This window comes from Genypterus blacodes, unplaced genomic scaffold, assembly GCF_046128005.1.
Source record: "Genypterus blacodes isolate CSIRO-AG114 ecotype Tasmania unplaced genomic scaffold, CSIRO-AGI_Gbla_v1 ptg000077l_1, whole genome shotgun sequence".
Taxonomy (NCBI): Eukaryota; Metazoa; Chordata; class Actinopteri; order Ophidiiformes; family Ophidiidae; genus Genypterus; species Genypterus blacodes.
The window spans coordinates 412,517-439,329 of NW_027466886.1; the positions used below are offsets into that span (position 1 = coordinate 412,517).

At 41.7% G+C, this 26,813-nt stretch overlaps 2 protein-coding genes across 3 annotated transcripts in view; one reads left to right on the forward strand and one right to left on the reverse strand.

Annotated features, from left to right (window-relative positions):
- The first annotated feature begins 4,543 nt into the window (after positions 1-4,543).
- Positions 4,544-24,669, forward strand: mapk10 (mitogen-activated protein kinase 10). The gene is given in 14 exon segments (XM_076158410.1): positions 4,544-4,612; positions 6,244-6,413; positions 8,634-8,763; positions 8,976-9,034; positions 9,526-9,664; positions 10,267-10,432; positions 11,338-11,409; positions 14,511-14,693; positions 16,323-16,447; positions 17,063-17,126; positions 17,242-17,319; positions 19,427-19,565; positions 24,590-24,623; positions 24,625-24,669. Coding segments are annotated over 14 exon segments (1,470 nt in total). The 5' UTR covers positions 4,544-4,546.
- Positions 24,313-26,813, reverse strand: part of arhgap24 (Rho GTPase activating protein 24) — a 51,289-nt gene continuing 48,788 nt past the window's right edge. For both annotated transcript variants that reach the window (XM_076158408.1, XM_076158409.1), the window contains one exon: positions 24,313-26,757. In XM_076158408.1, the coding sequence (XP_076014523.1) occupies positions 26,493-26,757 (265 nt within the window). In that variant the 3' untranslated portion in view covers positions 24,313-26,492. The remainder of the gene's footprint in view (positions 26,758-26,813) is intronic.

Here is a 26,813-nt window from a genome sequence, read left to right on the forward strand (position 1 = left end):
AAACCTCTGTTTTGATGAAACCAGTTGTAATGAAGTGAGGTTTAGTCATTTTAGTAATTTGATGTGTATTGTTGGAGACTGATGGGATATTTAAATGGGAGGAATTTTGTATTCACCCTTAGGGATGAAATGGATTATGGGAATAGGGATGATGAAAATGATGCTCATGTACATATACATATCTATATGAAGTACATAAGTAAGTTCAAGTGCTCGCTTTTTCACCAAAATGACTTCAGATGTGTTTACAACATAAAATAAATCAATGCTTGCATGCTATTGACATCTGCAAACACTCATTTGACCACATAATTATTAGCAATTATTCTGCAAAAACCGCACAGAGCCTGAGGCAATGTTGTGCCCATCGTTGCTGATGTAACACAAAACTCTGTGTCTGTGCCCTCTGGTCTCTACCAGGACCTGCACAACAACTAAACAACAAGGGCTTGGGCACACACACACACACACACACACACACACACACACACACACACACACACACACACACACACACACTAACCAGGATAATTCATCATTGGCAAGACCAGCATTGGAGATTAATGATTTGCCTCATCTGTAATTCTGTAATGCGCTTTTGCCCAATCAAGATAATTAATATCACCTTGTGTTCCTTTTTGTCACAGGACTTAGGCTATACTCCATCTTAAATGTTTGTGTGTGTATTGGCCTGAATGTATGTATTCATTTATTTTCTGTGTGTTTTGTTTCTTTCCACATCTGGGCTGCTTTGTTTGTTGTTTATTGTTAGCAGGACAATGCAAAGTTATTAACGGATTTGGATGAGAAGAGAGAACAACCCTTTACATTTTAGATGAAGGGGACAGATCTAGGATTTTCTTAGTCATGCCATAACACTGTGAGATCCACCCTCTTTGTAATATTCAAGATTAGGGCTCTCTCCATGACATAAATTTAAACCTTTGATCATTATAATGAAAACATATAAATGATATCCCAATGCTGTTATCATCCTACAGACTGATGCAAATTCACTCAGATTTTTCTTTTACAGCATACAGCATATTTGACATCCTGATCTAGCGTTTGACACTGTGATTTATCTACCGCTGCAATTTCACACAATCTATACCCCAAAGACAGAACTTGCAGGGAATATCTTACAGAAGCCATATTACTTTTGAAGTTCTGACGCAAGACCAAGAAACAAAGGGAGAGCAGCGTACAGGAGGGAAAACAGCAGTTCATGCTGATCTCATACCATTCGTAGTCCGAGGATCAAAAATGGACTTTTACCTATTTCTTAATTTGAATTGGTTTATTGAGGCAAAGCTCTTGCCTACAAATTGTGCTAAGACATTAAACACTAAGGCTTTTAAGATGTTTAGTTTTTGGTTAATTTAATGTTCTTTAAGACTTTAAAAAAATTCCTGGCAGAGTTTGTAGTAGATTTCCCCAATCAAACAAGGTAGGTAAAATATAAATTTTAATGGATTAAAAACATACACTTATGCGTTTTGTTTTGATTTGTTTGCTGGAAGGAGCCCATGTTCCATCAAACAATGCTGTTTTCTAGGGGCCCAAAATCTCTGACTGACCCCTGGATTAAGAAAGTTATCACCTTTAAAAAAACAAAAAACATTTCCTCCTGTTACATTATGTAAAAAAAAACATTTATGGTCAGAACATAGATAGTGAAGTATACTGTAGCTTGCAAAATGTATATATCATTTTTTGAAATCTAATTTAATATGCGAGTCCCTGTCATGTAGTTATTAATGTAGCTACATGTACATTAAATAACAAACCCTTCTTCTCTTCTCCTCTTTGAATAATCTGAGGTAGAGCTGTCAAAGCTCCTTTTCTTGCTTGTTCAACCTCTCAGTCGGCTGCCACAGGTTCACAGTGATGAGACACACTATACTGTAACCAGAGTGATATATGGGCATTTTAGGTAATGGTGCTGAGAGTCGTCTCTGCTTCTCGCGGAGCAGCACTTTTACCTGGACCGCTGTCAGCAGTTTTCGGTCTGAGGGTTTGAAAAAACTAAGCCATTTTTTTTCTTGGAACGCAGAAAGAGAGTGTGTGAGTGTGTGTGCTCATTTGTTCATGCTTAAGGCTTCAGTAGCGTAAGAAAGATTGTGTCTAGGTGGAGATAAAACCATAAAACAAGAGCATATATTTAGACATGCCCATAGACTACACATAATGCACATGGGCAATGGTGAATTCATCACCAATGTAAAAACGATATCTCTTTTAACTTCAAACAGCTGCTGTCCTCTGCTTGTTTCTATAAGCATAATTGTATATATTACAGCATATATTCCAGTTCCACATACAGTGATGACCCAGCTTTGGCTCATATTACATTACGATCATTTGGCAGACGCTTTTATCCAAAGCGACTTACATTACAGAGGGGGGAGCAATTGAGGGTTCGGTGCCTTGCTCAAGGGCACTTTGGCAGGGGCTCGACCCGGCGACCCTCCGGTTCCCAAGCGGAAGCACTACCCACTGAGCCACTGCCCACTGAAGCACTACCCACTGAGCCACTGCCTGCCTCACATATACGTTTGCTACAGCAGCAGCAGTGGTTCCCATTTCCATAATCCTCACTATAGAATCAAACAAGATTAATTCTGGTGAATTTGCACTTTTTATGTAATCGTTTTATTGTTTCTTTTTATTACTTCAGCTCTCTTGCGTGTTTGTCCAATGTTCCAAATCGCTCTACTCCCCCACATAACCTAATAACATTCGTCGAACAATTCAGAGATGACCTAGGCAGTGTTTGAATAGTTTAACGCCGTTGCAGAAACACGTTTAATATCTTATGTACACAGATGTGAGAAGCACAGCACTCGAAAGTGTGGCTGATTCAATGTTGAACTATTAGATTAATTGAAAATATTGATCTGGGTAATGTGGTGCCACAAATGTTAGTCATGTCAAACACACAGCTGTGGTATTAAATTGCAATAGTCCTGATTATTTTATTCATCAATCTATTTGTTTTACATTTATGCATTTCATTTATGCACTTTTCCCTTTTATTTAGTTTGTTTTATTTCATTTAAAATCGATATATGATTCTCGCCCAAAATCAAACTTAAAACCCGGAATGCTCAATTTGATCATCATCTCTTCATAACCTTCCCCTTCCCCACTTCACTTCTTCAATATACTGTATTTTGGCTTCCTTCTCTCATCTCTTCTACTCACGTTTTTCTCCCCCAGCTCAATAACTCCTTCTCATTGGTCGGCAATGCAATAAATTCTCTACTGTGATCCAACGCCTCCATAATCAACCTTTACATTATTTGGGATGTTTGACAGAAGCACAAACAGATGCTGATTTGGAACATCAGGAGTGGCAATCATCCCTTCATACAGTGACACTGGCCGATCTAAATAGGCCAAACCAGAAATTTCACTCTTTGTGCCCCACATCTCCTTTTTTAAAGCCTGTCCTGCTCCCGTTGGATTTATCGGCGACACTAAGCAGCTCTAACTGTGACATTATTAGAGGCCTGCTGGAGCTCAATGATACGTTTGTGAGAAGAAAGCCTCAGTTTACTCCTGTGAGAGCATATTGTAAACCCACATCCAATCCCATACTCTTTAGTGACATGTGGGGCCAGCTTTCTTCCCAATTCCATGCCAACAAAATCCATTTTCTTCATGTTTTTCCAATTCATTTCCCCCTTAATCCAACAGTTGCTGCAGATATTATTTGTCTTCAGAAGATGCTGATAATTTCTACCCTGTTATTACCTGGGCAAGCTGCCAACCTCCCTACCTGCCTTGCTCCGGCTTAAATGTCTTGCTTTGATGGAAATAATGAAGGCCATTCCTCCCTTGCAATATTTTAAATGATCTGCCAAAAAGCAATGAAAATATGCAAATCTGCATTTAAACCCACTTTTATCGTCCCATTTGCCTTTTTCCTCACTGTAAGGCCTTCCAGCTCTGCCCTTAATTAACCCGATACTCTTATGCAAATGTAATTCCTCATCCTGTAAGCTCTTGGAAAAGCCACTCTCGTGCACAATCACGCCATTAAAACATATCCCTGTAGAATAGCATACATTTTGTATTCACTGTCTTAAAACATAACCTGTAAGAATGCCCTGCCGATCCTAGTGAAGTTGAAGAGGTTAATGAATTCATGCTGAAATGTCCATATAACTGCTCATTAGTTGTATTTGATATGAAAGCACAATTTATTGTTCACATCCAAAACATCTAAACATCTAAAGATCTTTGACTCATAACCAGTATCACATAGAACTGAGTAATGTGAATAATTAATAGTCTTTGGAGGACTGTGTACTTTGAATCAGATCAATTTTATTACTTGTAAGTTTATAAGGGGGGAGGGGATTGTCTCATACTAATATGACTGTAGTCAGAGGAGAACAAGAATGAGAAATATTATGCTTCAGCCTCTCAGGAGGTCATAGATTAGAAATAATGCCTTTTACCACTGGACCACTATTATGATAATTTGGTCACTTTTTGACTCTGGGGTTCTTCCTCTGTTTGTGTCTTTCAGGTATTTATGAGCAGACATTTCTTATACAACTGCAGCCAACCAATCCTGGATGTGAAGATAGCCTTTTGTCAGGTGTGTGTTCCTTACAGGTAAAAAAAGGTACAGTATTCATTCCCCTCCATTTCCCCTTCATTGCTCTATGTGTTGTGGAATTGTGGTTTGAACCTCTACATGTGATGTTTTTTCATATTACATGTGATATATGTCCCCTAAATCTGCAGCTCTGTGGAGATTCAAACCTCTTAAATGCCCCTCAGTGTTTTGATTCTCCAGGTAGCATAGGACCACCGTTTCGGATTAACCGACAAAGGTCTCTATTCCCGTAACTTTTGTCTGTGACAGCCCAAAAGGCTTGTCAGCCCAAAATGTCTGCATGAGCCTCCAGAGACAAAGTTGACACATGGCTGACAAAGAAAGCTGAGTCTTACCCAGACATTTCTTCTTAAGCGTTAGTGGAGACCAAAGCTCAAAGGAGAAGGGAAATTGGGATTTAAGTTTGACAGGTATAAGATAAAAAGACTTCAGCTGAGTCAGAAAGTTGTTGTTTTTCACTGTGCAGACGTTTGGAATCGTCAAAGCAGGAAAAGCGCAGATGAAACACTAACAGAATAAATGAGGGCTCTAGTGACTGTGGAAAAAGGCCTTTTGTGTTACTCAGTTTTTCTGACCCCTAGTAGTCAAAACTTTAAGATTGAGGCTATTAGTGTTCACTAAACTACTGCAAATGCGATTTTCAGTATTGATAATTAAAATACATAATCACTGGAAATGAAAACAACAATTTCTGTATGTGAGCAATGTCATTATAAAACCTTGTGGTTCTCATTCCTGGTTCTGGAGCGCCGCAGCTCTGCACGTTTTCCATGTCTTACTTGTCTAGCAGCCAACAAGATCTGTAAGGCACCACCCAACCTATTGATCAAGTGACCACACCTAATGTAGCTGATCAGTGGACAAAGTAAGCAGTGCAGCAGTTGAACCCCGAGAACCAGATTCGAGAACCACTGCTACGGGATAAGAGCTATCCAACCACTGTAATGATGCTCTAATCTTAGACCATTGTTGAATTATTCAGACACTTTGCATGGAATGTTTTCATTAGTAATGGATGTTTGGATGTGTACTAGCCATGTGGCCCTGTTGGCTGGACAGTAAAGGATAAACTCCAATCAGATGAAATGATTTGATCATCGATTTGGATGACTGGTCAGCCGTGTTCATTGTATTCCATCACAAACGTTAATTTTTCGTGGTGTTTGTGATGACTCCTGCGACTCCTGCCCCTCTGTGTAATGCCCCTCATGCAGCGCCACAGCTTTGTTTGGGTTGTGAGCCGTGTTGTAATTACAGACTGCGTAATTAACTGATATTTTTGTTGTGGCACCATTTGTAGACCTGCTCTGCCCAAGTAATTATAGCTTGATGACTGTGTGCACATGAATAAAAGAAAAATGGCTTTGGTCTAGGCTACTACAGACATTAAAGCCGATATTTTACCTGATATGTATTTATGATAAGCAACAGTAAATCAGCTGATTGACTAGATTAATTTCATATCCTATATATCCCATATAATGTGGTACTCTTATTCTGAGAGTTGTTGATTCTCTTCCAGATGCTTGACCAGCAGGCAGGTGAGTGATGACACAGCAGCTCTTCCACGTCATTAACTGAGGTTTTCTGGTTGTGTTTGCATCATGCAGGGTTTTGGAAAACAAGTGGATGTGTCATATATCGCCAAGCATTACAACATGAGTAAAAGCAAAGTGGACAACCAGTTCTACAGCGTAGAAGTGGGAGACTCAACCTTCACAGTTTTAAAGCGTTACCAGAATTTAAAGCCCATCGGCTCTGGCGCTCAGGGAATCGTCTGGTGAGTGCATTTCTTTTTACATCCTTACATCATATCACATTTAAGTTAATGTGCTTTGATTTCACTTAGTCGGTGACAAAACTGAGGAAATTCTCTTACATTTGCCGTATTCCTGACCAATCCCAACATTAAGTTCATTGACTACACAGGATGAGTTGTGTAAAGCATTTTCAGGTGAAGAAATGTAATGAAAGAGGTGGAAATTCATTTGGACATGCTTTGAGCTTTAAACCTTCAATTGTTTGCCCTTAAGACTTTGACTGGGATCCAAACACCATCAGAAGTGGTGGTTGGAGCCTGTGCTGTTGTTGCTGCTCTTAAATTGATTGACTATCTATTACTGCACAGATCCATACTGGAGTACAAATAAATCAAAGTTATAAATGTTTTCTGAAGCTAGTAGTGTTTTTGTAAACACAACTGTAAATCAACTTTATTATCAGATAGAAGGAAGGAGGGAAGGATGATGAATGGATGGAGTTGTTGAGCATCAGAAAATGCCTATTTTTCACCTACAAGTCCAAATCTTTAGTTATAAATCTGAACATATCTTCAATTTATACAGGGATAATATTAATGATAGATATGTTAAGGTGTAGCTGCTGTTGTAGATTCTTAAAACTAGATTAAAAAAACAGAAAACCTTAATGATGATGCTATTTTAGTGTGAAAGTAATAGTGAGAAGTACCACAGGGCTTATATACTGTCCACTACTATGTATTTATGGGCCATAAGGGCTGAGCAGGATGGGCTCTTAATCCAGATCTCAGAGATGGGGCTCATGTTCATTGCAATTCCTGTCATGCCTGCGCTTCCACAATGCAGAGAACGTGCTGCCAAGAAAAGCCTCACGTGTGCTGTGTCAAATGATCTGTTAGACATATTTACATTGATGCCATCTCACTGTGGCCATACGTGCCTAAAAGAACCTCAGTGGGATGAACCAGGCTGAGGTTTTTCATTTCAGCTTGTCGCCCTCCGTCTTTCATTGCCATCCTTTACCTCCTGTGTCCTGAGGCGTTATCACATGAAGAGTTTTTGTACATTTGCAAAGGAGCCACAGATGGCCGTGGCGGCTAATGCTGGGATTGTGTCCATGGGAAGGATAATGTAGAGGAGAGAGAGAGCAAATCGAATAGAACCTGCTTTGCTGTGTGTGCTTGGCTCTGTCATCTTGTGTCATATGGTGATGGCGTAACCACAACCAAACAACATGAAAACCTGCAGGACTAATAGATTATGCTGCTGCTTGTGGAGATAAATTCAGATTTGCAATGAAGATAGTCCTATTTAGATTATAGATGCTTCATACTTGACAATTTGGTTGCAATATTATGAATCAAATGATTGTTTCGATGATGTAATTCCATGAATATAAACATTTGTCTATTTATAGCCGGAACATACAGTACACCCACTTTCCAGACTGAAGATTGCATCATGCAGCACCCAACACAGAAGCTTAATCTCAAATCAAAACTCCAGCACGTCATTCTGTTCTTACGCAATCAGAGATCTTTCCGCCCCCCGAACAGCCTGACAACATGCTAATGAGGAAAGCTAAGACTCTGCCAATACTGTCGCCCACAATCATCGCAATCTGCGCGTATCTCTCTGCTCTCTTGACCCGTGTGCTTAGTCAGGATGAGCTTTCATGAGCATATTAGGAAGGATGGAGTCTTTTAAGTAATTTCATGACTTCATCTTTCACTCAGCAAAGTGTGTGTGTGTGTGTGTGTGTGGGGGGGGGGGGGGGGGCTGCTGCTGATGACTTGCTCAAACCCTATTGGCTTAATGCTTTTATGAAGGCTCTGCTGTTTCCATGGTCACACATCATCCCTGGCCTGCAGTCTCCACAGAGACATGACAAGCCAACCACAGCGCGTCCCGCCTAGCCATCCACAATAAAAATCCATTTGGTGATGTATACAGAGCTACACGTGCAATCTTGGTTTCTCCAAGCCGAGTTGGCTTATAACACGGGTGCTTTGAGGAGAATTGATGAGGAAAGAAACAGGGATTTAACAGAGAGTGAAAACATGACCTGTCTTCATCTGTGTGCTATTCACTGAATAATTCTAAAATGTGTGTTCAATTTGAGCAACCTGCCATGTCCAATTCTTTTACATAACGTCTTTTACTCTTTCCCTGCCAGCACCACTTCAGCTATGTCATTTTTCAGTTTTTCCGCTGTTCTCTGTGGTTTTCCCCTCTCTCAGTGCGGGCTATGATGCTGTTCTGGACAGAAACGTCGCCATCAAGAAGCTGAGCAGACCTTTCCAGAACCAGACCCACGCCAAGAGGGCGTATCGGGAGTTGGTGCTCATGAAATGTGTCAATCACAAAAATGTGAGTGATCAGTTTTTTGGGGGATTACAGAGGGAAGACGGAATGCAGGACAGGAGGGAGAGAGGGAAGGAGCGATAGAAGCAACTAAAATCACAGAAAACCGTGCTGGAAATGTCACAAATTAGACTATTTGAGACCTTTTAGGCATCAGTGTAATCACCAATCCCTCCTGTTGTAAGTGAAACCTCTGCTTCTTGTTTCTTCTCTTCCAGATTATCAGTTTATTAAATGTCTTCACACCACAGAAATCATTAGAGGAATTCCAGGATGTGTGAGTACAGCATACACTTCTTTGCAGTACAAACACGGGTCCGCTTGGTGTACACAAATGAATCTCAAATGTAAGGTGGCAGGACAAGAAGGGGAGGGATTTCATTTCCATTTTGTGCCCATGATTCCCTTCCCCTCTTGCTGTTGTGAGAACACACAACCGTGCGGGTGTATTCAGTGAAAGTGGGTGTAATCTGAGGCTGTTGGCAGTATCTTGTTCTCACACTGAATGATGAATGAGCGTGTTCACTTTTAGAACAATCTGTAAAGTAGTAGTGCTGCAGTAGGATTCATGCGTCTTTTTATCAGGCAATATGCATTTCATTTCCAACCAGAAGTCTGGACGCTGGTCTTTATCTCTAATATCCAATATGCTATTACCAAAATCTGGAATTAGTTTAGTATATGTACATCAAAGTATCCCAATTCATCATTCACCCAGCTGATCGGTGTGTAAATCATTTGTAAATCAATGCGTCCACCTTTTCTCAGGTACCTCGTGATGGAGCTGATGGACGCCAACCTGTGCCAGGTGATTCAGATGGAGCTGGACCACGAGAGAATGTCCTACCTGCTCTACCAGATGCTGTGCGGAATCAAACACCTTCACTCAGCCGGCATCATTCACAGGGTAGGAGCTGTGTCATAATGAAGCAAAGCGTGTAGATCAGATACTGTAGAGGTTTTACGTTGATAATAATGACCACTCACATTTCCTTTGCTCTCTTCGCGAAGTAATCGGGCCTGAATCGACCGTGAATGTTTGTGAGGGACTTCTTAGTCAGTGCTTACTGGAGCTGATAAAGTTTGCAGGTGTTGAGGGCTGAAAAGGTCATCAGTCACTCGCTTTATCACCTCGCCTAATTAGTTTAACATTCTACATGTCAGCTGAATGTGGCTCATTAGAAAATGGATGGACGCTTAGTGACTAGTAGCACAAATTGAAAGCAGAGACATTTAAATTATACCCCTAACCTTAAACTGAAATTGTTGTATCAGCGTGCTCCTGCCTGGTATGATAAGCGTATTGTTGCAGTTTCTTGCAATAACCAACCTTTTTTAGTGCGACATGAGCAGCACTAATGCACATTCTCTCTCTCTCTCTCTCTCTCTCTCTCTCTCTCTCTCTCTCTCTCTCTCTCTCTCTCTCTCTCTCTCTCTCTCTCTCTCTCTCTCTCTCTCTCTCTCTCTCTCTCTCTCTCTCTCTCTCTCTCTCTCCCTCCCTCCCTCCAGGATCTCAAACCAAGCAATATAGTGGTGAAGTCAGACTGCACCCTGAAGATCCTGGACTTTGGTCTGGCCAGGACCGCAGGCACCAGCTTCATGATGACCCCGTACGTGGTGACCAGATACTACAGAGCCCCAGAGGTCATCCTGGGCATGGGCTACAAAGAGAACGGTGAGAACGCCAGAAAGTCGTTAATATCAATAAAAGTTTAACCTTGCTGGTGATTGGCCTCAGTCGTACTGTATTAAAACAGCTGGCAGTGATTGCGATGCCTCGACAAAAGTTTATGTTTCATATCTAACAGCATAAATCTTGACTTTATGAGTGTAATCGATCTGCTTTGAAGTGAAGGTGGGAGGAAGCTTAATGCACGCTGAAATAAAACGTTTACAACTCCACCAATTTCACTTTATTAAGTCATCAATTAGTTAATAAAGCAGCCATATCTCCAGTGGCACATTTAGACCACCGGGGACCGATGATATTTGGTCCATGTATAGGGAAAGGACATACAGGTCTACTTTGAGATAATGTCACAAGATCAACAATTGGAGTCTGATACAAAAACAGGAATATGGTCATCAAGACTTAATGTAGCACAAGCTCATTGTATGTGTTTCTGTGGGTATAGACTTTGATGGACATTGATGCTGCGGAAAGCGAGTGGTTACATGATTGCACAAACTGAACTAAAGGGCACAGAGGTGTTGAAGGTATGAGTCACTGCGTATGAAACATCAAAGCGGCAGCACAGATTGACGGTCTCGTCACAATCCCCACATTCCGAACGCATTTGGTCTCCAATTATGAATCATTAGTCACAGGGATGAGCGAGGAAGCCTGTCCTCTCGAGTCTGCTTCCTCTTTCTCTCTCCTACTCTCCTACCTAACGTCTCATTCATCTGTCCCTGCATAGTTGTAGCCGTGTGGAACTTGCTAATTAATACTCTAAAATGGAATAACGTCTCTCTTTATTAGTCATTGTTTCCTCCTTTTCAGAAAGCTTGTGTCTTAATTACTAACCTTTCCTTTCTTCTGCTCCCTTTTATATCCCACGCTCACCTTGGTACATGCAGTGGATATATGGTCGGTGGGGTGCATTATGGGAGAAATGGTGCGCCACAAAATCCTTTTCCCCGGACGGGACTGTATCCTTGTTAACACACTGCGACCTGGTCTGATGGTAACACTCTTTAGTTATAGCTGTTCTAGATGATAAATGTTAAATACTACCATTTAGTATAATTAAGACATATTCCTCATGACATAATGCCCAAATTGCATTTTCACCTCCACTTGTCTCTGTTGGTTTGGAAGGTTGGGGCGTGGCAACAGGGATCTTAGCATTTTTCTCATTTAATTGAAGCCAAAACCAGACAATCAATCCACCATCTAAGAGAACCAATCCACCTAACTGGAACTTGGTCCACATCCAGATCTGGATAAAGACTTGGATCTGGCGGAGGAGTGAGTTGCATTAATGGAATTGCTGTAACAAAGCAAATAAGCTGGAAAACATGCAGCAACCTTGAATAAGCAACTGAAATAAAGCTGATGCAATAGCAGGCAAACAGTTTTGACCTATTTGAAATAAATAGCCAAATATTCAGCGTTTTATACTTGTTTCTTTCTCTTTTGGCCATTATAATGTTAGAATAAGATCTATTAAGCTCTGTGTGGAAACCAATCTTGTTTACTTTGTTTTTTTTTCTGTAAAGTCTGATGGAAGCTTGTTCTGTGCCCGTTGCTCCAATATTCTCTCTATGTTACTGAGGTGCAGATTCTAACTGAAACTTACACCGAGCTGGCTTTGTAACACATGTCAGTGTCAACTCCCACTGATCGTCTTTTAATAACACACTTGTGCTGCAATAACACAGAATGAGCAGTCTATGTCGGAAGTCTTGAGAGCTTTAATTCACAGTCGTGTTTTGGCAAGAGGACATTTTCTCCCTCTCTGCGTATTTAAGTGTGACTCCTTTTAGCTGAAAGGAGTTGGATAAATGCTGAGAATACTGCTTCTGCTTCTTAACACGTGCGAGTCATGCATAGTTATTAAGTGCCCAACAAATGAATAATATATAATTCTTTCATACATTCCCTCACTCATCACTGTGAAGAATGCCGGAGCAAAGGTAATATTTTAGGTTAATGGTCCAAACTCTCTTCAATGACAAAATGAAGCTTCGTCATGAGAGAGGTAGAGGTGTGAAAATTGTCACTGTCCCAGTTGTGATTTAAATCATCTTCATATTCTGCCAAATACTGTAAGATAAGTTAGAGTAATGAGCTCCACAAGGCCAGCGTGTCTGAAGGTGCTTGGGACTGTTACTCTAGGAACATGTAGTCCCTGAAAGATTAATGCACCAGAGAAGCAGAAGACCCCTGCAATAAGCCCTCTCTCTACCTCTCTCTACCTCTCTCTCACTCGACACTCTATCCTTTCCTCGACCGGCCCGTTTTTCGTTAATCTTTTGCTTATAGATCGGGCTCTGCACCAGCGCTCTTGTTGATAATTCACTCTGCAGAGGCTTTGACCCGGGTGACTTTATCTGCACCTTTTTGAGTGTCTGTCAGACGATGATATAGAACACCAATCTGGCTACATGGGTCACGACACACCGCACCTCAGGGTGACTGACTTCTCTATAGCTGCTCAGTACAGTTTGTTAAGTATGTGGTGCAGTAGGGAAGATGATGGAAAACACGCTTCTTTATGTGTTACTGGAGGGGCAGAGAGTCCGAATATAGTAACATGTCGCACTTTGTTTTAGTGTATAGTTACATAAGGAGTGGTGGGAAAAGATATCGGACGACTGTTGCCATGACAACATGAATATCAAGCATGTTAATGAGTCAGCTAGGAGATAGAAATGCTTTGTGTTGATAGATCTTTGGTAATGATAGCGCATGTATCCCGTGTGTGTGTGTGTGTGTGTGTGCGTGTGTGTGTGTGCGCGCATCTCCAGTGGACATGTGGTCAGTGGGCTGCATCTTTGGAGAGGTGATAAGAGGGACAGTGCTGTTTCCCGGCATGGACCGTATCCTTGTGACCTCGCCCGCCACTCTCTAACGCTCCCTTATCTTGTCTGATTTTAAACCGAATATTGTCGAAATCCTGCAAGACTGTTCTCTGGAGAGCAGTTGTGCCTGTTTCAACACACAAATGACTCTGAAAACAATTGAGCGTGATGGAAACACGCTGAGGGAATCACTTCAAGCTGTGGGGGCGAATCCAAACACTTGCTTAACAGCCGTGTGGATGAAAAAAAGGAGATGTTTGGATAGATTGTGACCAAAGTGCAAATAGAGATAAAGAAGAGGTGGACGAGCGTGTAACATTCTAGTATGATGACTTAACGGTGGAACTCTGGTGGGCCTGGTGGCCAACTGTTTGGGTCATTGAAAGAGGGACAGCGTTTGAACAAATACACAAAATATACGGATGAATGTGCACAAACAAATAAGTCTCATTAGGGAGTTCATCAGCAGGTCTGCCTTTATGTGACCCAGTTCCTGCTTTATAGGTCGGCTAAGCTCTGCACGGGGAACAATGGACTTCAAACAGCCAACAAAGCACACAGTGAATGAATTAATGTTATTTCTGTTTTATTGACACTTCTATAGAACTCACAGTAGCACGGTTTTGAGGTGAGTGAAACTATTTCACTGGTAAGAATAGAATGGTTAAGTTTGATAAAAAGGATGGATTAATGGCATTGATTGAAGCCGTTTTATGATGATGATGATGATGATGATCTATTATAATAAACATACAGTATAAGCGGTATTTTACAGGCTCACAGCTTTTTTTGTACCATCAGACCACCAACATAGAACAGTGTGTCAATACTCAATGATTCTAAGTCCGTAGAGAGGGAATAGAGACGATCAGTTCAGACTTTCTGTCTCGTGACAGACCATGATGAATGACTTACACGCAAAAGGACAAGTGAAGAAACTATGATGAGGATGAGGAGCATGTACTTCCACAGCTACTATGTGATATTTTATTACTCATTTTATATTTTGGAAATGAATACATATCTGTTGAATTTCTTTATATTCTTCATGCATGATGCTCTCTCCCTCCCCCAGCTCACATTTCATTTTCATAAGAAGGAAAGTCTGGTGCCAGAGATTGCTGAGGTATTACATGAGACCAGATACAGAAACGCAAAATTATGCAAAAATGAAGTTGTGTTCTAGTTCCATGTGTGTTTTCCTTAATCCTAAATGAACACATCAGACATCGACCAGTGGAACAAAGTGATCGAGCAGCTGGGTACGCCCGCACCTGAGTTCATGAAGAAGCTGCAGCCCACGGTGAGGAACTATGTGGAGAACAGGCCAAAGTATGCAGGCCTCACCTTTCCCAAACTCTTCCCTGACTGCCTTTTCCCTGCTGACTCTGAGCACAACAAACTCAAAGGTGAGAACCTGCACTTTTACTTTTATGGAGCCATAATTTGTGTACTTCATGTGCCCATCTTTGCATCTTCAAATGTATGGAATGATTAATTGTACAATATTTCTGTATTTCTGGGACAGTCAGCGTTTGCCAAAAACATTTTATGTTCAATTTTATCGCCTACAGGACAGAATAACTGGCAGATATAACTAATGAGAGACTCACACGTATGAGATACGATTATTGAGTGCAAAAAAACATTTTATATACATTAGCTTTCAGGGTGTTGCTTGGTTACGCCCTCACTGTCCTTGCACACGTGTCTGCTGCTGCACTTTGCAGTTATGCAGTTCCAACAGGCTCTTAATGCCTGCAGTAAATCATAATGGAAATCTGAGGTCTGTTCAATAAATGTTTCAATAAAGTTTATGGCCATTCTTGGAGTGGTGTTAACTCCCTCTGCTTGTCGGACACGTAACTGCCACTCGAGCAGTGCAGAGAGTCTTTGGCTGAGCAGTGCTGCATTGCCACATGGGAGACACACGCGTTCTGACATTCTGGGTGCTGCTGGGTGATTCAGCCAAACTGCAAACTCCTGGGTGTGCATCATTATCTCTGATATGTAGGAGAAAATATCTGGCAGGTTGATTTATTGACTCATTTCGCAGGTTTTTTATGTCCTATGTAGGTCATGAAGTTGTGATTTTTAAAACCGTGCCTTCTTGGGCTTTTTTCCGTTAGATAAGTTCACTAACTGTCATGCTGTGAATGTCAGGCTGTGCAGCCAAGAGGGGATTTGATCCATCTCTTATCAAACCCATCTTCCTTGAAAAAAAGTGATCTATGGTATTTTTAAATATGGAAAATTCCTCTAAAAAAGTAATAGAATGCTTTTTCGTCGCTCTGCTCCAACTTCAAAGCCACTGCCTGGTGAGATTCTCATGAATCACTTTTGTATTCTGGCTGCTCCCTGTTAGAGTGATGGCGAAAAAAGGAAATGCAGCCGCCATCATGCTTGAGGTTGGAGTGGATTCAAAGGCTTTGGTCTGACTGAAGATAGAGAGGGAAAGAAGGAGAAAGCATGGAAGAGATTCTGCAGATTTTCCATCCTTGGGTTATTGATGTGTTGACGCTGAGGCTCATCTATCTTTCTCTCAGTTGTTGTGGGTGAGGCGCTATTTGTAGTGAAGGTCAGTGTGTGTAGGAGAGGGAATGTATGTGGGTTAAGGGTTCTCGATTTCAGATCAGTCCAGGAGAGACTGAAGATGGAGAAACTGCTGATACCAGTGACATTTCTGCATGTTGAGAAATTAAATAACTGGATCAGTTTCTGTATCTGTACTACATTTGCAACATACTGAATCAAATTACACATATTGAACTGGGATACAACAGAATTTGCACAAAATGAAAAAAGATATAGAATTATCAACATATTCCCTGGTTTGGGTGGTTTTGCCTCTCTCTCTCTCTCTCTCTCTCTCTCTCTCTCTCTCTCTCTCTCTCTCTCTCTCTCTCTCTCTCTCTCTCTCTCTCTCTCTCTCTCTCTCTCTCTCTCTCTCTCTCCTCTCTCTCTCTCTCTCTCTCTCTCTCTCTCTCTCTCTCTCTCTCATATTGTTAACAGGATGTTTCTGTTTTTCCAAACCACAGCGAGCCAGGCCAGAGACCTGCTGTCTAAGATGCTGATCATCGACCCTTCTAAACGGATATCGGTGGACGAGGCCTTACAGCACCCCTACATCAATGTTTGGTACGATCCAGCAGAGGTGGAGGCAGTGAGTTGGACTCTGGTAAATCCTCATCTTTGATTACTCAATATGTGTGTGTGTGTGTGTGTATGGATGGATGGATGGGGCGGCAGTAGCTCAGTCCATAGGGATTCAGCTTGGGAACCCGAGAGTCGCCAGTTCGAGTTCCGTATGGACCAAGTAAGTGGACTGGTAGCTGGTGAGTTGCCAGTTTACCTCCAGGGCACTGCCGAGGTGCCCTTGAGCAAGGCACCGAACCCCCAACTGCTATTGGGCGCCGTAAATGGCTGCCCTGCACCATGTCTGTAATGCATGTGTGTGTGATATGAGGGGGTGCAAGATAAATTTCAATTGTGTGTGTTGGAAGTCGCTTTGGATAAAAGCGTCTAGCTAAATGACGCCTGTAATGACGCCTTTGTATTTTGTCTCTCCTTGCTAATAAATGAAAAATGTTGTAATAGTATTTAGGAGTGAAGTTCACTTTCTTCACAAGTGCCTCATTAGTATTAGTATAAAATGGATGGAGGGGGGGGGGGTCAAGTAACATGCAGCTAGATAAAGTTGACTAACTGGATACCACATGTTCCTGCAATTTGAATATCAATGGCTTATTAACTTAAGCCTTTGTGTTTCTACCTCTAGCCTCCACCTCAGATCTACGACAAGCAGCTGGATGAAAGAGAACACTCCATTGATGAATGGAAAGGTGCGGATTACTGCAGATACAGATTCATACTTTAACCATAAAACTTTAATTTGACACATTAAGCATATTCAATTATTTTTTAATGAGTTTTCTCTCCATACTTGGTGGTTTGCAGAACTAATCTACAAAGAGGTGATGAATTTTGAGGAGAGAACGAAGAATGGCGTTGTGAAGGGACAACCTTCACCTTCAGGTACTCTCAGTGCATAACCCTAATCGCTCTGTAAGTGAATTTATTACAACCTTACTGGAGTTTCCATTGTAAACAGAGAAATCCATTGTGCTGTTGACCATGTGTCCGTCTCATCCCTCTTGTTTTATGTGTCGTGACATGAATTTGCTAAATAATTTTAGACTGTGATTATGAAGATTATGTGGCTTCATATAATTTTCTGTAGTGTGTGTTTGTATGTATGGACATATCATGATTTGAGGTTGGGGTCCCTGGTCCATGTTCCATCACATTGCTTCTTGCAAGTTATGCAACTTCAATGCTATTCTCATGGTTTGCCACAGAGAGGCAGTGTGGAATCAAATGATTAACAGGATCTTGACCAGTCCAAGACTATAATGCAATAAATTCTATAATGCATCCATTTTGCTCATCACGTCATTTAGTCTAAAATGATTACATCATCTAATCAACATACGCAAGTGTGTCCCTGGAAGAATGAGATGACTATCAGTTGTACTAAACTGTAGTTAATTCAGGTAATTTATATTCAAACTTCTTACATCAGCAATGAAGAATGAGAATAGAATAAAACAGAATTGAAAAATATGGGAGGGAGGGACCTACATCATTCAGCAGCTGGATGTGGATGTGTGGAAGTTTGGTTAGTGAGCAGGATTTCTGCCACTTCTTCTCTGCCCGGTCTACTTCCTTCTGCTGCAGAGCTTGTGGCGTCCATAATCCTGCTGTCCTCATTTTCTGCTGCTCCAGTCCTTCCAGATAAGTGGCCTGGATTTTCTCCAGGTGCTTGTGAGCCACTACCGTCTGTCTGAGGAAGAGAAATACCCCTCAGATGGCCAGGCCTGCCTCAGCCTTTAGAGCTTGGGGTTCTCTCAGTAGGGAGAGATTTCTCCAACTGGCCGACTTTCTCCAGAAACGTCTGACTCTCACTCAAGAGAGAGCTGACCCAGAATCTCCATAATCCTCAGAATGTTTTTAACTGTCGGGCGGTTTTCTCTTGTATAGCAAATCATTCTGCAGGTCCCCAGGTTCATCATTTAGTAGAGTGACATGGTTCCTCAAGGCAGCTGTAGCCTCATGGAGCTTTTATCTGCAACTCCTCCAGCTGCAGACTAACATCCTCACTCCAAAGCTTTCCCTCACCTGCTCTGCATCATCCTGATTGTCAGCTAGTTCCTCCGGTTCACCTTGATCTCTCTCCAGCTTCTTCTGAGTTCACAAGTGAGTGAAGATTTGGGGACATCTGCTGGTTAGTAGATGTAATTAAAGTTCATGCCATCCGTTCTAAGCAATACACAAGATGAAGTTTCAATCTCACATCAGAGCTTTTCTTACTTTATCGATGCTTTTAACAGTCATTTCTCTTTTTAAACAAACCTGATTGTCTAATGACTACTTGAATTGATGCCAAACATTCATGCCGCTTAGCTCTGTGTTGTATGTTTGGTCAGCTGAAATGGCTGCCAGTCTCCATTAAGCAATTACCTCCTACAGAACACACACACACACACAGCAGATTTATTACTTGCCTGCAGGACTGTGCACGTACATCACTAGATTATTGGCGTCCTCTGAAGCAAAAGCGGTTGGTCCACTTTCTCCCCCACTCACTTTACTCTTACTGAGTGGCTCAAAGATGCACATGGCTATGCACAGACTGCAGATGGATGTGATGGAAGAAGAGACTCAGCAACTTTAGGTGATTAAAGAGCCATTTTAGCTATCTTTAGAACGTAACCAGGGGCGATGCAAATCACTTTTTGAGATATGTGGAAATAGACAAGATGCATACAGAGATGAATATTGATGATACCCTCTTATTCTCTATAACTGCAATGAATGCTGACTTGACAAGGCCACTTGGTGTTTCCTTGGAGGAGGAAAACATTAGAAACATCAGCACAATTCAAAACTGAACATTTAGTGGCACCACAGGACCCGAACCTCAAATCCACTGTCTCATTATAGACACACTGTGATCGATGTTGTGGTTGATTGTGTCCAGTTATATCTCACTCTTTGTGCATTTGGTATAATTGCGCCCCTGTCTTGAACAGGACTCTTTTACATTGTAACCCCCCCGCTGCTGTTGCTTCCCTCAGCACAGGTGCAGCCGTGAACAGCAGCGAGAGCCTCCCTCCCTCCTCCTCCATCAACGACATCTCCTCCATGTCCACCGACCAGACCCTGGCCTCAGACACCGACAGCAGCCTGGAGACCTCTGCGGGACCCCTGGGGTGTTGCAGGTGACTAGCTGCCTGCCTGCGCAACCCCGTGTTCTTCCGGAGGTGAAGAACCATCCAAGGAAAACGTCAAACAAAACATAAAAAGAATGAAAAGATCAGAATTCATATATTAAGAACAAAAAATTTTAAAATGATGAAATCTAAAGCCTGTGCATTGTCATTCAAAAACAGCTGTGGTATTTAAACTGAAACAAAAGAACTGAGATATATGTTAATGATCCTCTAGATGCTTTGCTTATATTACCCCACATATCTTGTATACAGCATACCAACAAAATGACCAAATGCTTAGACTTGCATCTCCTGTAAAGTGCATATTGACTGGTTGCAGGTCTCCCAACTCCTGACATGAGCGTTTACGCTTCAGTCTTTGTGGCAAGGTGGGCTGACGTTTAGTTCCTCATCACTGTACAATACACACCCCACTCTCCTTTCCCCCTTTTTCCCCTTATGTAACCACCCCGCAGTATTGTTAGAGACGCCCTCCTTACTCATCCCCTACATGCCACACACCCCCAATGTAAGGTTGCCAGATTTGTGTGTTTTTATGTGGTTATTCTGCAGGGATATCTCACCCAGAGCAATGTTCCCTGTGCTTCTGTAAATAATGTAATTCTGTACAGCTGAGGGGCACGCAGAGTGGGACTGACGGCCAGTACACTGGGAGTTTTGTTTTGTTTTTGTTTCTTGGCTAGCACACCTTGCCACATCACGGCTCTCCACCTGAGTTGCCCCCCGCCCCCTGCCTATCGCTGTAGTCCTGCATGGTTAGATTTAAAACAACGCTAATCTCACTGTATGCTAAAAATAAGAGTCTGTATAGGGATTTTTTTGTAAATGTAAACTAACTCAACTGCAGACAATACAGGAGAAGGGGTCCGGTCACAGAACAGGTGTGTGTGTGTGTGTGTGTGTGTGTGTGTGTGTGTGTGTGTGTGTGTGTGTGCATGTGTGTGTGAGTGTGTTTGTCTGTGAGTGAGAGAAGAGATGAATGTCGGGGCTGAGTTTGGGACTTAAAGGGTCAGTATACTCTAAACTTAAGCTTATTTAGATTTTTTTCAAGACTTTGTGAGATTAACGAGTCTGGTTCGCGCGGAATTTCCTTTTTATTTTTCCGTAGCAGTGTGTGTTGGTATGATCCACCCATCCTCCATGTTCCTCTGCCACTCCACGGTCCGCCAGCAGCCCCTGCATGTATGTACCATTATGCCAGAGGGGGGCTGGTGTGTTTCTGAGTCACTGCTACTTATTTATTTTGACCGCCAGAAACACAGCGGCTTTGTTGGATGTTTAAAGGCAGAATATTGAGTCACAGCGATGGAGTGTTTTGTTCCAAAGCCATGTATATAATTTCACTGCAGGACTGCTCACGTTAATAAAAAGGGAACTGGATTTACAGACTACCTAACAGACGCTTATGTTGAGTACATTATTTTTATTTTTTTAGCTGTGAGCTTAGTTCATTGGTTCATTTATTTATTTGAGATAGATGGAAACTGAATATGGAAAGTGCCTTTTTGGAATGATGCAGTTTTGCAGAATTATTCAGTGTTGTTTTGGTTTGTTGTCTTTTTCCCTCTGGGTTTTTTACTTGTTTTTTTCCTGCCTTATATCAATCCAGAGCACAGCTTAACCCCAGAACTCCAGATTTTGGTGGATTCCGTCATGGCAAATACACTGACAGGACAGATGAGGGTGCTTTAATACGAAGCGATTATTTTACATAAGCCAGTGAATCGCTGAGCTCATGTAGAATTTTGGCAAATATAATCATGTAACATTTCAGATGCTTGCAATGAATTACAAATCACCTGTAACGCAACGCAGTTCAGAGGAAGTTATGGTGAAATTCTTCAAGGAATTTAGGATATTTTGCATGAATTTGTTCAACACACGTTGATGCACAAACATCTGGATATACAAACTTTTCAGTAGGATGCATAAATGAAGTTGGCTAATGTGAAGCATGTGAGCAGTTGGCTGTCACATACAAGACAGAATTGGTACTCTGGACTTCATTAATCTTCTTAAATTAGCTTTCAATATTGATGAAGTGAATTGTCTAAGAGACCAGCTTAACTGTTGCTGGTTTCATACTATGTCTCCAGTCTCCTTGTATCTGGCCAGTAGCAATCAGAGAACACTAAGTAACCTATGGAACACACAAACAGACAATCAGGTGACTAACAAAACAAAATCAGAATCCCAAATACCCCATAATAAACCTAATGTGTAAATTCTGTCATCCTGCGTCACTCATGGACATAGATTACAGGGCGCACATGCTCAGTGATCTAACATAGAGGTTCAACAGTGCAATTTATGCTGACACACGCATTGTTCTTATCATTGAAGAGGCATGGTGACAGCACCTTTCACGCCTTTGTCTCCTAACATGTCCTAACATGTTTCAGTGATCTCCAGTCCAGCTGCTGCAGCACTGTGCTTCTCTTCTCTGCACGGATTCTATAACGCACCCCGCCTCTGTACATACAACGGCTCACCAATCCCCCCCCCGCCCCCCAACTCAAAAACGATACACAGCAAATACACGTGACTTTATCAATGCTGTTTTTCTGCCTGTGGCTTGTCTACGATGAAACACACACATAGACTAACAGTACCGTCACAGGGCGAAGAGGGGCGACTGAGGGGGCGGCGGTCTCCAGAATAAGCTATAGGTCAGCTCGGCTTTGTGTTCAGGGTCTGGCCCAGGAGGGGGGCCGCGGGGCAATCCTTTCAAACATGGTGGAACTTTTCAATTGTTGAATTTTTACCATTGGGGTCTATAGTGAATGTATGGGCTCCTACAGCGTATCAAGGTTTTCTACAGGGCATTTTTTAGACCATACCAACCAAATTTGTTCATCTGAATCATACTGTATTTCTCCCCTTTCTTTCTTTTCCTCGATGTGATTGATCTTTTGATAAGACGCCCCTTCAAACAGTTCTATTTTCAGCCCGTGGTCTTATTTCATGCCAAATGCTTGAAGTAGAGTTGATTCTAATCCAGGGACAGCTGGGGGTTTCAGCACTGAATGTAGAAATGTATGGTTTTTCTATTTCGCGCGTCATTGCTGTGTGATTAAAAACAAACCAGCGTCCCACATTAACCGTCTGTAAGGTTGACGATGGGAAGATGTGATTTGGCATTTTAACAAAAAAGTTCATTTTTTCGTGGATTTTCTTTCCGTATAAGAGCCTGACTTATGTGTGAGTGTGTTTTTGACTGTAAACTGGAGAGGTATCGATTATGTCAGTACAGTCATGTGTTTGGAAGTGGTGTGTGTTCATGTTCACTCACCGTATCCTTAGAATTAGAAATGTGTTTTCGGAAATCCTGGTCATTTTTCCACAAAGGGACCCCAAAATAATCCCAGATGGATTCAAGATCAGCCAAAGTCACATCTGTCTGTCAACCATTCATGTTTGTCATTCAGCCACAATTATATTTCCAGTTATGAAACATTGATTAGATGTCACAAGTTATGAGCCACATCTTGTACTCAAGCTGTGCCAACACAAAACACTTATGACTCATTTCAGCACTTCAGCTTGTTGGGTTCTGTTTTCTTTGTTTTTGAATCTGATTAAAGTCATTCTGTAAATACCAACAACAATCCAACAACGCAATACACACTTATTGCACTCAGACAGGGAGGTAAGCTACAGCAAGGGTCGGGTGATGCTCAAAGCAAATGTTTAAACTTTAAATGTGAACTGAAATATAGAACTCTACAATGACGAAACCCCCTGTATAGCTCATCTGAATCAGGTGATGTTGTTCTATAATTCTTTTACTATTTCTTCTTTCTCGTTCCTTTTCCTCCGTGCCGTTTCGATGAATCATTCTTTTGACATTGTCAGGTTGAAAAATGTATCTTATTTCACGCTGATCTCAAAGCTTCAGGCTTATAGCGTTTCAAATGAAGTCGAATAAAACAAATGCAAAAGAAAAAGAAATTGTTCAACAACAACAAAAAAATTAACTGAAAGCTGTTACTGTAAACACTCAACATTTTAAAGGAACTGTGTATGTAAAAATAGTATATGTATGTGATTGAAAATAAACAAAACCTTTGACCTTGGAAAATGTTGTGTTTTGTCTTGGTTCTTAGTCATTAAATATCTGATTTATGAGCTCCTGTAGTATTTGTTGTTACTTTCTTTGGAGGCCATCTGCTAACGTCCAAAACTTGTCTTTGCTGGTGTGTTTCAGGCAGAATGTGTGTAAAAAGGAAGCCTGGAGATGTGCACTGACCTTATGTGCAATTAGCTACATTGTTTAAACTGGGAGCCGCTGTTCACCAGTCATAAAGAGACTCCAGACTCTACGTCATTGTGCAGCACTACTGATCCATAGGTAATGTGGGCGGAGTCACTTAACAACGTTGTGGTGTTTTAGCTCATAGAAAATCAGAAAATCATCTTATAGAGTTTTATCCTTTCAGTATCAAGCTGTTTGAGTATGTGACCAAAACCTGTAAGTTCTCCAAGTGCTTAAATCCTGTATTACATAAATGTACTAACACTAAAATTGAAAAAAAAAAAATCAACTTTATGACAATACTTTGCAAGATTATTTCATGTTGAGTGTAAAGTCTTAATCTAAAAAACAAATGCTCAAGTAAAGTACAGTTGCGTCAAAAGTGGTACATTTCACTTCTGACGTTTCCCATTTCTGCAAATGAAACAATGCAACCTGACAGAATCAAACATAATCAATAGGAAAAGGACACTGACATGAAAATCCACTTTTATTCATATTAATGAAATTTTCTGAATGATCTTTGTGTATCAAGTATCATGTCATGAAAATATTCCACTAGCCCACCAGTCCTCCTCTTCCTCTGTCGTCTGTCCATAATCTGCTCTTTTGGGTGGAATTCACGGAACGAGGTGACACCGTCAGCTTGGTTTAAGCCTATTATTTCCCGGTGACGGGTGCAAAATGAGACGCCCTGGCTCCCCTCCCCTTACTCCGTTGTTCAGGCACTTTTTGTTCATCTGTCTGCACATTCCAGAGGTCCTGCAATGGCCAGCAGCAGGTTGAAATGGGTCCCTGGTCGCCACAGGAAAAGTAGCCAGCAACAGGCCTGTGTGACTGGGAGCGTACGCAAGCACGGCCCCACTGTTCCGTACTGAACTGTGTCCTCTTTTGTACCCATTAATAACATCCACATCACGCGTAGACATTTTTGTTGAAAGCTACATAAATACACTTTGTTGATATGCAGACACTTGACACACATTCGCTTAATGTTCACTGACCCTCCTCAACTCTGAGATACATGCACCATCATGCTTACACCATCAATGCCAACACATCCATTGCAGTAATCCTCTTTGGTTCACAGTAATGATCCACAAACACAAATCTGTGTTAGTATTTTGTACCTACAGCTCACGTTTCTGTGCTAATTCAAGAGGAAAAACAAAAGCAGAGAGTCGTCTTAAAAGAGGATGACGCCATTTGTTGAGGCGCACTATTCGGCAAGTGAAAGGAAAACAACTCGATGAAGGCTTTTGTTGGTGTGTAGAGAGGGGATACTGATCTCTATGACATCACATGGTTTCTGAAAAATACAAGTTTGAAGACTAAAGCCTCTTGTAGAAGTTAAAAGCTCCAGTAGAGGCTTAAGTGTCGCAGCACCAACATTTGTCTAAAGCACCAACGAGAGGTATCACATTTCACTCTACAGCCCAAAAGTCTTTAGTCGTCCTTCCTTGCAGAATAGTGTCCACCTAGTCCAACAAATTGCGTTTTGATGCGTAAAATTGGCGGTTTGCCCCTTTAAGTGGATATATTATTAGAATTTTACAGGGGAAAGTTTGAGAAAAGTTTTAGAATTGGCTTCTCAAACTCAAGTTGGACTTCCTCAAAGACTTAACTGGAAGAAAACTTTCCATAATTTGAAATTTTGAATTAATGTTAATATCTAATTGAGGAAGGGGGGGGGGGTTCTGCAATTGTGCAACTCAGCCTTTATATTCCAAGCGACAAAACATTCTCCAATATCTCTTCCTAACATGCCATATCCATCTGAATATGCTCCAAACCACAGTGCAGACTAACAAGTAGTGTCTACCATTGATCTATAAAATATTTACAGTTCAGGCTCTTTTTTTTTGGTCATGGGGTAAATGTAACAGCACAGAAGCACAGACACATATACGGTATACAGTATATTCTCCAAACGGTGCACACAGCCACGGACAGGACATTCAGTACCACTTTGCCGAGACTAAAATAAAAACCAAGGTAAGTGCAAGGAAAACCCTTGATACAAAATGTAAATATCACACATTTATACCTTTGCTTAAATATCAGATAAACATTAAAATATTACTTTACATACATTTCCCGCTATGTACACGAGCAGACACACAAATACATGGAACAATAGGCTCTTCATATATATTTGGTTAGATTTCAAACGTGAATAAAGTCGGGGGTCGCGTTTTTGGCATGGTCGATGTTTCAGGTCAAAGGTCGGTGAATGTTTTTGTTGCTACACAACCTTCCCTCCTATCTGGCTTTGGGAGCTAAAGTGAGATAGTCAGGACACTGCGTACTGTCCCTTTACTCCCATCTGATAAGCTAAGCGAGCGTCACAGTTTGTGATGAGGCTGGAGAGTGTCTGCAGTGGGAGCTGAGCTGTTTAAATAACGCTGTATTTACAGATAATATCAATATTTTATTGTTCATTAGTTTGTATCACCCCAGGTGATTGCTGCATTTATTATATTTAAGCAAAGTCAAAGATGTCATAAACCAAGGATGTCCTACATCCCTGCATAAACCTTTGCCATGTCACAACCCGGCCTGCCTTCACCAACCAGCAGCCAAATCCTGTTTGGAGCTCCAGTAACCATTACACCAAATGTTGAACCCATTCCCACTGCTCCATTTCTAACAGCCTTCCTTCACTGTATCCAGATGGGGTTGTTGCGGTCTGGTCGCCGGGGCTCGGTTGCCGTGGTGGCGCCGGTGGCGGTGAGGTCGCTGAATGTGGAGAAAAACTGCTCCATGTCCTTCTGCAGTATCTGATTGCGGCGTTCGGCGTCGTCCCTGGCCCGCTCCGCGTTGCGCAGCTTGATCTCCGCCATGGTGTACTTCTTCCTCTCCTGGTCCAGCTCTTCGTGCAGGCTCACCATCTCTGTCTCCAGCTCTAGGTTACGCTGCTCCAGGCTGCGGAGAGAGTCAAGCAGAGGATTGTGGGGAAATGGAGAGCAAGTCAGACTTTA